This window comes from Tinamus guttatus, unplaced genomic scaffold (assembly GCF_059628265.1).
Source record: "Tinamus guttatus ecotype Peru unplaced genomic scaffold, ASM5962826v1 Tinamus_guttatus_pri_ptg000098l, whole genome shotgun sequence".
Lineage (NCBI taxonomy): Eukaryota > Metazoa > Chordata > Aves > Tinamiformes > Tinamidae > Tinamus > Tinamus guttatus.
Genome location: NW_028288632.1, coordinates 1,119,094 through 1,131,243, shown reverse-complemented (window position 1 = coordinate 1,131,243; position 12,150 = coordinate 1,119,094). Strand labels below are relative to the sequence as shown.

The following is a 12,150-nucleotide window of genomic DNA, read 5'->3' as shown; positions in this document are numbered from 1 at the left end:
AGTGCAGAGCTGTTGTAACTGCATGTGAAGGACATGAGTTTCCTGTAGTGCAGCACATGTTTATGTGTTCCATGGGCTGTATTGCTCTTGGACCACTAAAATATTACAGCTTCTGGTAGTGGGTAAAAACTGTCAGCATTTAGCTGAAAAGTATGCAATGGCTTTAAATAGATGATAGATGTAAACTCCTTAAGTTTTCAGTCCTCTTGCTACATGAGTAATTCCAAAGGAAGCACAAACCACCTGGGAAATCAGAGCTGATAAAATCATAGCTTCAAAAAGAAAGGGAGAAGCAGAAAGAGGGGTTTGCATGATGTACCCTGACTCATGTAACATGAGGGTGCTTAAAAAATAATTTAAATAATCAGCTCCTGTCTCCTCCTTCTCGAAAGGAGTATGTTCCTCTGCAGCTTCCCTGCCATGCTTCACAGATGCAGTTCATCTGACCAAAAGCTGATGTCTGGTGCTGGTTTACACACTGTCCTCCTTAGCAGTGACTGCTCCCCTCACAACTTTGAAATTCACATGGCATCTATGGCCAGATCCATGTTAGCAAGTAACATGGCTCAAAAGGAACAAAAAACCAAACAACAACAGGTGGGATTGGAGATTCAAGATCTACACTGAACATGTTTGAGGGGTTTATTGAGATTCTCTCTTCTTTGACCCCGTAGACTAAGCACCACTTAGTGCTTGCAGTGCATTAGGTATGTTCTTTGGGCACATCTGTCAGCTTAGTTTCCTCTGAGAGGAGTCTAGTTTGCACACCCTGAGACCGTCCTGCAGTGTGGAGCAAAACACAGCAAGTGAGGATGACTGGAAGATTCACTTTAAGCGCATTTCTGATATTGATTCAGACACTAATGTGGAAGTGCCTTACATGTCGACATTTGAAAAGCCATTGACATGACCACTCTTACACATATACCCCTAGCCTGCATGTGAAATACATTTCATTCTTCTAGATTTCTGCCTTCGGATAGTGCTCACTACTTGCCTGCAAGTTGTAGTCAACCTAGGTCCAACCTACCTCTTGCACCAGGAAGCCCCAGGAATGAAAAACAAGACTCACCAACTATGAAAAAATGCTAATTCTATTCTGTTCTTCTATTTGAGAAGAACAGATGAAGATGGTGCTGGCCCTAGGAAAAACAGTAGACTGCACAAAGACATGGATAAGGAGAGTGTAGGCAGTGAGATCATAAGGCATGGGCAAAGTCCAAAAGCAGACAGAGGCTGGACCGAGATAGGAAGCAGTTAATAACTGCAGGTGAAGCAACTTTGTCTCATTAATATTTGTGCCGTAATCTTGCTCCCTTTTATGGCACCAGTTCAGCTTGTCTTACTGGTTTAGGACAGGGAGACTCAAAGACATACCATGTGAGAATGGCCCCACAGCAGCATCCCTTCCTCAGTCTGGAGAGCAAGAACAGGCACCACAGGGAATGCACCCAGCCTCATTTCCTTCCACCTGCATCTTGGCTCCTATCAGGTAATCCAAGGCTCTTGCAGAGCAACACTATGACTCTGCACAACACTAAACAGTTCCAGCATTAAGCAATCTTTGATCTGCTGAAAATGTGATGGTACCATTTGCAATAATCTGAAGATAGTCTACAGGAGGCCCTGAAGAAGCATCTTCCACAGCTTGAGTCTCCACCACACTTAGCCATAGTCCTAATGACAGTGCAAGGTGCGGCTGTCCCCCCACCAGAAAGAATAGGGGAGAGACTTTGCAGGGTGAGGCTTTATGGGTCTTAATACCAGAGCAAAAGAACGAGGAGCAAAAGTCAGATATTAATTTATCCCTTTCTGTGCTAAGAAACCTACTCTAGCTGACCCTCCACAAGCACAGGGATTGGACCAGATGATTTACAGAAGTTCTTTCAAACTCGAACTATTCTGTGATTCTATAAAGTCAGCAGAGTAGCAGAGTACTTGCATGCAAAGTGAAATTATTTTGGCAGGGAAAACTCAAATATCAAACAACCTCAGTAACTCTTGGAGAGGAGAGAAAAACAGGCTTCAAACTTCAAAGGCTATTCTGGGTCCTTAATCCCTCCACCATTGTCAGTCTGAAGGTAGCTGGTACCCTCATGAAATCCCTAGGCCTGCTAGAGCCTACTGATAGAATGGAGGTCGCTGGCTAGCCATTTCCCTGTTACTCATGTAGGATGAAGGCCTCTGCCCAGCCATTTCCCCATTCTGCAAACTCATTTTCCTTTTCCAATTGTAGACCTTTACATTTGCCTCATTAAACTGTGTTCTACTCTTTCAGGCCATGTATCCCACTTATGAAGTCCGCTGAATAACAATTTTGCTTTCAAAATTCAATGCAGCCCTTCACAGGCTCGTCTTAACTGAAAATTTAATAGAAACACTTTCTACTCCACTGTAAAAATCACTGAAAAAAAAAAAAGCTCTACTAAGTAGTACCACCGAGGACAGATCTGTGCAGAACTTCTTATTGATACATTGCTCCTGTTAGACAATGTATCATTGAAAACCAATCTTATATTAAGGTTTTCTATTAAGCATCAGATTCTCCTAACAGTATTTCCAGTAGATCTATTACCTATTTTCCTTGTTTTGTTTTGTTTTTTGATAATTCTCAGTTGTCTATTTGCTTTTTATTTTGGTAGAGCTGACTGGCCAGTAATCCCTCAGATACTTGTTTTTTTTTTAAAAAAAAAAAGTCAATATGTTTGCCCTTTTCCAGTCTTCTGAACCTCTCCATTTTCTGCAGATTCTCAAAAACAAGTGCTAGTTATTCTGAGATTGCTTTGGCTAGTTTTCCAACCATTATAGGATGAATTTCATCTGGCCACCTGGTCCGAAAGCATTCAACTAAGGACTTAGAGACCTAATATTTTCATTCTTCAGAATGACATTGTACCCACTTCCCATTAGTTCTAGTCACAAGTAAGTGACAAACATTTTGTGACTTCTTGGTATCACTGGTAGACAGTTTTTTCCTTTTCCCTGAACAGAAGGCCCATCCTTTTACTGTCTTCCCCATAGTGCCTATGCATTGCTGTAATGGTCTTGCTACTTTATGTCTCTGACTTATTATAGCTTGCTTTGTGCCCTGGCAGCTGCAACTGTGCTGGTATTAACTCGGTCATTACCAAGATTGGAAGGAAATAAGAAATAAAAACCTCTTATGAAACCCTTGCAATTACGAGGTCCACCACCCTCAATATGATTGTAATGGAAGACTGAAAAGTCCTTCTAGATCATTTCCCTGCCCTGATCCCCTGGTCAAGCTTAACTGTTTCCTGCTTAACAGGTATTTGTCTGGATGTTAACTCCCAACAACAGAGATCCTACAGACTTTCCCAGGATTTCTTAGCATTAAGAAGTTTTCCTAAGCTATATTAGTTATCTAAGTCAAACCGCCATGCTGCAATTTAAGCATATTCCTTCTCCTCTTTTTTTTTTTTTCCCCACTACATTTACAATAATTGCTTCTTTTCTCTTAGAACTATCCAGATACGTACTTGAGGTCAGTTGCCATGTCTCCCTTGATTCTTCTCTTTTCTAGACTAAACATCACTTTGGTTTCAGTCCTCCTACTTAGATGGACTACTACTCCATCCTACTTAGATCCTCCTACTTGGACTAGACTACCTGTTCTGCTCTTCCAGCCCTCCCCAATATTTGCCTGCTTCGTACAGTGTGGTACACAAACTAGACACTCAATTCTTGTCAACATTAAACAAGTACAAAGAAGAGCTGAAAGCTTATTTCATCTTACATCTTTCAGTCTATGCTTACTGATATTATGAGTGCCTTTTTGGCAAAGCACTGCACTGCTGATGTATGTGCTGCTTTTTTTCCAGTGGAGATGGTATTCATGGCATCCCATGAACCTTTACATGATGCTTGTTGAAGCAGTCTGAGGGCCTTTAGGTGCTGAATACTCCCCCTTTTTGGCATACTGACCCTTTAAAAACCTAAATTCTGGGTCTAATTTGTTCCATTTTCTCTCTTGATCACCTTGAGCTGCTTTCACATAAAGCACCCCAAGAAGTATTTGCGGTGCCCGTTGGGCCGGGATGAGAGTGGCAAGTGACTCCGCTCTCCTCTTGGCCCCTCGGCTTCCCCGCGGCCCTGCTCTGGGCGCCCCGCGCTACCTAAGGGCCCAGGCCGCAGGGCGGCGGAGGGTCGCGGGGCGCTCGGCCTCCACACGCGGCTTCGCGGCCCAGCCAGGCCGGGCCCCGCCGCGGCGCCTCCCGCCAGCGCCGCGGCAGCCAATGGCGGAGCGGGCGGCAAGGCGGGCGGGCGAGGGCCGCGCAGGGGCGGTAGAGCGGGTGGCGGCGGGCAGAGTGTGGGGCCATGCTGCAGCACAGCACCCTGCTACACTTAGTCGCCGGAGGGTGAGTGGCGCCGCGCGGCGGGGAAGCAGAGCGCGGAGCCCCGCGGTTGCTGCCCGGGCTGCGCATCCCCCGTTCGGGGCGGCGAGGCCCGTCCCCTTCCCGCCGAGCCGAGCCGAGCCGGGCCGCGCCGCCTGGTGCCTTACGGGCTGGTGGCTGTGCGGCCCGTTGCAGCCGCCCGAGAACTCCGGGCGGCCGCGGCCTCAGGGTGATTTTTCATTGAGCCCGAGCCCCGCTGCGGGGTGGGGAAGGGAGCGGGTTTGGAGAGCAAGAGCCGCTGCAAGGCGACTAGAGCAGAGCAGAGCAGGAACATCTTGGCCTTTGGGCCGGAGGCCAGCGCTCGGGGGCTGCACGGCTCCGACTGCCGCCTGCCTTTTCTGGCTTTGAATGGCGCAGCCGATTGTGGTGAGTCAGACATTCAGAGCACTGACCCCAGCCGTGCCTCTGCAGTCGCCCTAGAGCAAAGCCCTGCGCTGCTGCGCGCTGCATTCCGCCCCTCTCGGAGAAGCAGCTATCGTTAAGCCTCAAAACAATAAGAGACTTTAGGTTTATGAAGTTCTAAAGCAGAGATACTCAGGCCCTCCAGGCTTCTCCGAGTTAACTGCCTAATTCAATGTCTGATCCCAAACAAATGCCTAATCCCTTTCTGAATTTTACCAACCTGTTGGAGTCCATATTACAATGAGTTCCACAGTGTAACATAATAAACATATCATTTAATTTTAATTGGTTAATTTACAGTTTTCTGCAGTTCGTAGAATTGTTGTGCTCAGTCAATATATATTTGCTTTCTCTGTTGCCTGTGTTATTTATAAATCTTCTCCTGTTTTACCTCTGAACCGTAGACTTTTTTTTTCCATAAGGAGATTTCTTTAAGTTTTCCCTCATCTTCATTTTCCACTGTGATTCTTAAAAAAAACTATGCAAAAGTTTGGCAAGTGGCGGGCCATGCATTAGCTTTGTATCTTGCTTTGAGTTCTGCCCATTGAGCAATAACTGTCAAATGACATTTGAGTTAAACCCAAAAGATAAGTAAGAAGTATGGATTATTGCTGCATTGCTTAGTTAATATTATTGCTTCACCTAATTAAACAGATCTTGTTGATGAAGGAGCAGTGAGAGGTTTGCTCAAAACTAACTCTTTGTAGCTCAAAAGTAGCTGTTAACACAGCATGCAGTTAAACTGAGGAGCTCCTGGTCACGGCAAAAGATTTTTAAAAGGTCTTTTAGATTTAGACTGTAAAGGATTTTTACAGATGTCCAAAAAGCATTTAGACAGATTAATGAAGAAAAGTAAATTAAAATATATTAAATAGCGCAGCCTGTCTGACTGAGCAAATCTCTGCGATGGAATTTTCAGGAAGGTGGGAGCAACCTGTGGGGAGGAGGTGTGTGTTACTCTCCGCTCCTGCTGCTCTGCAGAAAACTGTTGCCTGTGCCTTAGACAGAATCCTGGGTTAAATGGAGATGGGTCTGACCTAGTACTGCTATTCCTAAAGCAAGATTCTCAAGTCATCTGCATTTTTGACTAGCATAAAAAAAACTAAATTGCTAATAAACTTGTTACCTCAGTGCATAGCCTTTTCAGATCATCAAACAATGTTAATGGTGTTTTTTTCCTTTTCTCCAGCACTCAGATTTCTTGCACTCTTTTCTGCTACCTCAAACTTTTCTTTTTAAGATGTGAAAGCAGGATGTAGAGGCAGTATTTTATAAGATAAAATTATCTGCTTTTTCCTTACATACCCTTTTTGCCATTACTTTGTCCTGGGAGCACATTATAATCCTGACTGCTGCTGCTCTCTCTGCTAGTTTGCATGAATTGCCTTTAGGCCCAATTCTAGATTTACAACTTCAGAATTTTGGCTTTATTAAAGCAATCTGTGTAAGCCCAGCATAATGCTCCTTTGTGGCTGCTCACAAATCACTGCTCAATTAAGAATCTAGGAAAAATAGTTTAAAACCTAATAATTTTCAGTATTTCCATGAACAGGCAGGAAGTTATTCAGTCTAGAACAAGTTTTCCTGGACTCTTGCTTGAGCCAGACTGCTATTTGATTCCTTATAATTCTTTTTTGGTGAGGGAGAAATTTTTGTTTGTTTGTTTGTTTATTTTATTTATTTATTTAAAAAGGATCTCTTTGTGGTCCAGTTTTAATCTATTTAGACTCTATGCTATAGTGTGCTAAACCTATAAGTGCAGTTTTATGAGATACCAAGGCTACTGTTTACAAAAAAAATGTATTAAGTTCTCATAAAAAAAAAAATATGACACCTCTACCCACAGTGGCCAATACAAAGGATCTTAATTCTTTAGTGATTTGATTCTATCATTCTCATCTGGCAATTTTTATAGTCCTTAGCAGCCTAAAACATTAAAAATACACTTTTTTTTAAGTAATTATCACTCTTCTGGGTTAGTAGATTTTCCCAGTGATTTAAGATTTATTAAGCATTTAAATATGTACGCAAGAAGTGTCCTCAATCAGCTCTTTTTAGTGTCCTTGTCCACAGTTTTTTCATGCTTGCCGATTTTAAAAAATGTTTCTTTCTACTAGATTTCATTCCATTTTGCCTTCATTAATATTGGATCAAAAAGGAGTTCCTCTCTTTGTGAAGAGAATATGTTGTCTTTTGTTTCTCCTGAAACCAAAGAATTTTGAAGACATACACCTTTCATATGCTGAGGGCAGTACTGTTTTTTATTACTGTACTTTATTTATTTATTTATAACAAGTGGGACACTTTGTGTCCATAGGTTTAGTTTAGTCAGGGTTCTCTACTCCCTGAAAAATTCTCCTTAGTCTTGCCATTTAGCCATACTGGCTTAGAAATTCCTCCTTTTCCTTGGACTTTCTAAGTGTTGATTAAACAACCACCATGTTAAGGAGCAACAATTTCTTTAACAACAATTTCTTACTCCCACTTTTAAAATTCTTCCAAATTAGCTGCACCTTTTGGTAGTTTAAGCGAGTTGAACTCAGGAAACTTCCATACACATTTGGGTGATGGGTTCTAATCCATATCCTCACCATGCGGAGGCAGGGGCTCGGGGCTGCTTCAGTGCAGACCACAGTGTGCTCTTTCCAGGGGCTTCTTGAAGTTAACACAGATGTTACAAGAAGTTGTGTCTCCTCATGCACAGTTCCAGGGAGAAATCTTTAGGGTACTAAGCAATTGTTTCTGTAAGTGTCATCCTGTTGTACCTTTTGCCGAGTTTTTAGATAAGAAGTTGAAACCGTTCTTATAGTAGCATTTATTCAGGCTTCTGAGACTCCTTGATCTGTCACCTCTGCACTCAGTTCTTTCCTAAGCTGGAAACTACACTTCTGATCCAGAAAACACCAGGCATGTAAGTCTGGAGTCTGTGCCAGGCAAATCTGTAGAAACCATGGTAAAAACTGTTAGCCACCTGGAGAAGTCTCTTGGGGAAGGCCTGCCTCACCTAACTGCTCTGTGGTTAAATAGGCTGCCTGGGATTCTGTATTGAGCTGCTTGCTTATCCAGAGGACCTGAGCCGGGTTGCTTAGTTGGATCTGCAAAAGGCCTGAGAAAGCAGCAGGAGAGCAGGGAAGTAGTATAAGTAGTTGCTGGTATCGCCGTCTGTTTTTAGACTTGCTTAGCTGCTAGAACGTCACCTCTTGGACTTTTTTCTAAGAGGAACCAAGGCTTTTTTTTTTTCTCCTAACCTGTAAGCAGCAATAAATGAAGTACCCAAAGTAAAGGCATATATGAGCTGCTTGATGTATGTGCTTAGAGCTGTAAAGATTGTTTCAAACTTAATTTTTCAGCACTCTGTCCTGTACCTTTACATGTAATTGTCTTGAATTGTGTCCTCTCAGTATTTTTTAAGTATGACTAAGCTGACTAATGATTCATGAGTTCCAAAAATACCTTCTGTCTGCTGAAGGTCAGGGTCCTCTTTCATTAGGCAAGTTTGGGGGTGTGAGCCTAGCTGTTGGTCTTGCAAATATGGGACTGAATAGGTTACAGATTGAAAGAAGCAGGTGGGATAGGGTAGGGAGAATCTATGCTGCCTCTGGAGCCAGTGTTTCTCTGGGGAAGTGTGTGGTCCTGTGCCCTGTGATCTCAGCAGAAGGCGTTACAGCGAGACTGGGCAGAAGAATCGTTTGCTCTGGGAAATCCTAAATGCAAAGACCAGTAGCTTTGAGCTGAGGGACTGCTGAATTCCTATGGACTTGGGACTGTTTGTCTCGAATGCTGGTTTCTGAGGGAGGCTGCCAGGAGGTGTCCCAAGCTTGGCCGTTATTACGTTAATCAATGTCAGAGCAAGAGGTCAGATGTGACGCAGACTGGGGGACCTAAAAGCACTGCAGGGCAGAGGCAGACAAAGAGGAGGGTCAGGATTGCTGCCTTTCCCTGCGCATGTGTCATCCTTACGTATGCGGTTTCACTCTTTACGCTCTAGATGTGGCGGCACGGCTGGAGCCATCCTGACCTGCCCCCTGGAGGTGGTGAAGACACGACTGCAGTCATCCCAACTGGCGTTGCGGCCCGTGTGCCTCCCTGAGATACAGCTGCCGAGCATGAGTGTGCGGCTGATGCACCCAGCCCCACCATCCCCTGGAGTGCTCAAGCTGCTGAGGTGAGGAGGATGGGGTCATGTGCATGTTAGTGGCAGGGATATGAAAGCTTGACCAACAGATGGAGAGAGAAATGGAAGCGGGGGTTGAATTGAGCCTCTGCAATCTGTAGCTGTGGTGAGAAGTTTCATAATGAGCACAGACACAACTTGTCACAGTTGATCTGTGCCTGAATTCTGAGCCTGCAAGGCAGCTGCTGGGGCTGGGAGAAATTTCACGGCTAGTAGTTTCATCACACCCAGCATGATGCTATCGGCAAGAATAGGAAGAAATGACTGAAGGAGAGCGGAGGAGTGACTGGAGAGAAAATGGGAGTAGGGCAGGAAAAAAAAGGAGAGCACTGAAGATGAAGAGAAGAGCCTGAAATACTGAAGGAATCACAGAATGGTTCAGATTGGAAGGGACCTATAGAAAAGGAAGAGGAAGAAGGAACAGGAAAGCTTTCAGTTTAGGTCTTCTCCTGATTTCTCTGTTCATCTACTTCTACAGGGCCATCCTTGAGAAAGAAGGCGTGCGATCCCTGTTCCGAGGCCTGGGCCCAAATCTTGTTGGGGTCGCTCCTTCTCGGTAAGTGCCTCTCCCTAAGGATAGCCGATGCCTTACATGTGCATGTTTCTAACGTACCTCCTTACCTTTGGAAAGCAGCCAAGGTCCTGAGTTCATTGTGCCCCAGGACCCTTTCACCCAGTTGCTTTTTAAACCTGATCACAGCTGAAGTGGAAGATGATGGTGGCAGGCCAAGAGCAGGCGATATCTGAGATCACATTAGACAAACCCATGCGGAGAACAAGCAAAGTTGGAGTGAGGCCCCACAGCACTGTTTTTCTTGCTCTTTGTGAGCTGTAACCTCACTGCATTTCTTTTCAACCAGGGCTATCTATTTTGCTGCCTATTCTGGTGCTAAGGAGAGGCTCAATGCTGTTCTTGTACCAGAGTCCAAGAAAGTGCACATGCTGTCGGCAGCCTGCGCAGGTGAGCCTCTTCTGTCCCAAACGAGAACCAAGAGGTCCTTTTGTCTGTGTGAGAGGTTTCATCTCTCCCCTTTGCCATTTCCTTCAGTCCTGCTCCCTCTTCTGAACCTTTCTCCCTCCCCACATGCAGCAGTTTCTTTGGTAAGGAGATGTTTTGTTATTCATTCTTCTTTAGAGTCCTCACTTGAAGTCTTGGATTTAGTCTTTAGCCCTTTAGCCACTGTCAGGAAAAGAGCTCCATTCAGGCGTGAGGGGAGAAAAAGGCAATGTATAATTTAGACCATTCACAGAATTATATCTCTGGATATTTCGCAGTGCTGTACAGAATTTTCAGTCCTCACAAGTTTGGTCTGTCGTTTCCTGCCTCTGTCACAGCTGGGCCTATAGTAGGGTTATGAGTGGGAGGTAGAGGATTTTAGGAGCCACCAGGCAAAGGGTGGGATGTGACAGGGCAGAGGATCAAACAATTTGCTCTAAATGTCTCCTCTCTCAGGGGGGCCTAAACTCAACTAAACTCAAGGTCTTTCTCAAATTGCGGACACCTGCAGCATGCCAAGCAGCATTCATAGAGCTGATAGATCAGGAACTGTCCACAGAATGTCAGTGTGATTCTGGTGTTCACTGACATCTTTCTCTTCTGTTCTCCAGGAGTTACCTCTTCCACACTCACTAACCCTATCTGGTTGGTGAAAACGAGAATGCAACTGGAAGCCAGGTAAGGCAAGCAATTAGAGCCGCACTGTGGCAAATTAAGGCTCCTTTGGGGGATAGGGTTGGGGACGGGTCTGTGACCTACCTGCAGAACCTGTCTTCAGGGCATGCTTGCAGATGTAGTTGTTTTCACAGCAACGTTTGAAGTCAGTGAAGCGATGCGCAGCTCCTGCCCCCCCCCCCCTTCTCTTTCCCCTGCAGGGTGAAGGGGGAGCTGGGCAGTAATGCCCTCCAGTGTGCCGTGCGCGTGTACCGCACTGAGGGCCTGCGGGGCTTTTACCGAGGAATCACTGCTTCCTATGCTGGAGTGTCAGAGACCATCATACACTTTGTCATATATGAAGCACTGAAACAGCAGCTGAAGAGCGGCTATCATTCCCTGTCCCCACCACTTGGGCTTCCACCCAACAACCATGATTTCTTTGGACTAATGGGAGCTGCTGCTGTCTCCAAAACATGTGCCTCATGCATTGCATATCCACATGGTGAGTGGGGCCACTCTCCTTGCTCCTTTTTCCCTTGCTATGTGATCCATTGCTTGTAGAAACAGTCTGCTAATACTGCTTTCCTCCTTTGTCTCTTCAGAGGTCATTCGGACACGGTTGCGAGAGGAAGGCTCCCGGTACCGTGCCTTTATACAGACTCTGCAGCTTGTGGTCCATGAAGAGGGCCCCCTGGCTTTATATCGGGGGCTTCTGGCCCATTTGATCCGCCAGATTCCCAACACAGCTATCATGATGGCTACTTACGAACTCATTGTTCACCTGGCCTCCTCCACCTTGTAAGCACACTGCAGCACCAGGCTGAGGCTGGTGGGTTTGAGGGGCCTCATGCACCTGAGGTTTGGTCCTTGTCTGTGTTCTGAGAGGCAGTGCTTTCCTGTGCACAGTTGGTCTGGGTAGCCTTCATCAGGCATAGCATTCTCAGGAATTTATTTTGTGTGAAACTTCCAGCTCCAGGATGCATAATGTAGCCCTTCTTTCCAGAGGTTTGAACTCTTCCAGTGTTTCAAGGTGTCACTTTATTGGTTTGACAGTGCCAACTGTTAGCTCCTAGTACAAAGCAAAAGTATGGAACTGGAGGATGGGGAAGGGAGGCAGAGGGGAAAGTGTATAGGTATCTGAGCCTCGGAGTCTTCACTTTGTTTGGAGCCAGAAACCCCTACGCAGGGGCAGAGTTTCACTTCAAGAATGGGACTAGAATGGAGACATCTGTGAGAGATGTGGTGAGATAAGGCAAGATCTTGAGAGACTGTTCATGCCCACGGCGGGATTCTTACACTCTTGCCTACTGTATTGTCCCCTCCTCCTGAAGAGGATTCTTCCACCTTGGCTGCCAGCAGAGGTCTAATTGCAGAGTCTTCCTTCAGGTTCTCAGCACAACATAGCCTTTGGCCCTTGGCTTCCTTTAGCTCTGAGGAACTGGACCGAGTAGATGAAGGGAAGAAGCACGACCTGCAGTGAAGCACCACCCTCATAGTTCATGCTA

General features: G+C 45.4%; 1 protein-coding gene across 1 annotated transcript; it reads left to right on the top strand.

Annotated features, from left to right (window-relative positions):
• The first annotated feature begins 4,338 nt into the window (after positions 1-4,338).
• Positions 4,339-11,781, top strand: LOC104565673 (solute carrier family 25 member 33). Its single transcript, XM_088520819.1, has 7 exons — positions 4,339-4,379; positions 8,806-8,982; positions 9,470-9,547; positions 9,852-9,952; positions 10,600-10,666; positions 10,864-11,147; positions 11,248-11,781. The coding sequence occupies exons 1-7, from the start codon at positions 4,339-4,341 to the stop codon at positions 11,445-11,447; spliced, it is 948 nt and encodes a 315-aa protein (XP_088376945.1). The 3' UTR covers positions 11,448-11,781.
• The last annotated feature ends 369 nt before the right edge of the window (positions 11,782-12,150 follow it).

What these genes read in the sequence shown, in the direction of transcription:
- LOC104565673 (XM_088520819.1), top strand. Translation starts at nt 4,339, where the DNA reads ATGCTGCAGCACAGCACCCTGCTACACTTAGTCGCCGGAGG. An exon ending in CTACACTTAGTCGCCGGAGG is followed by an intron (nt 4,380 to 8,805) that starts GTGAGTGGCGCC and finishes TTTACGCTCTAG; the next exon opens with ATGTGGCGGCACGGCTGGAG. An exon ending in GCTGTCGGCAGCCTGCGCAG is followed by an intron (nt 9,953 to 10,599) that starts GTGAGCCTCTTC and finishes TCTGTTCTCCAG; the next exon opens with GAGTTACCTCTTCCACACTC.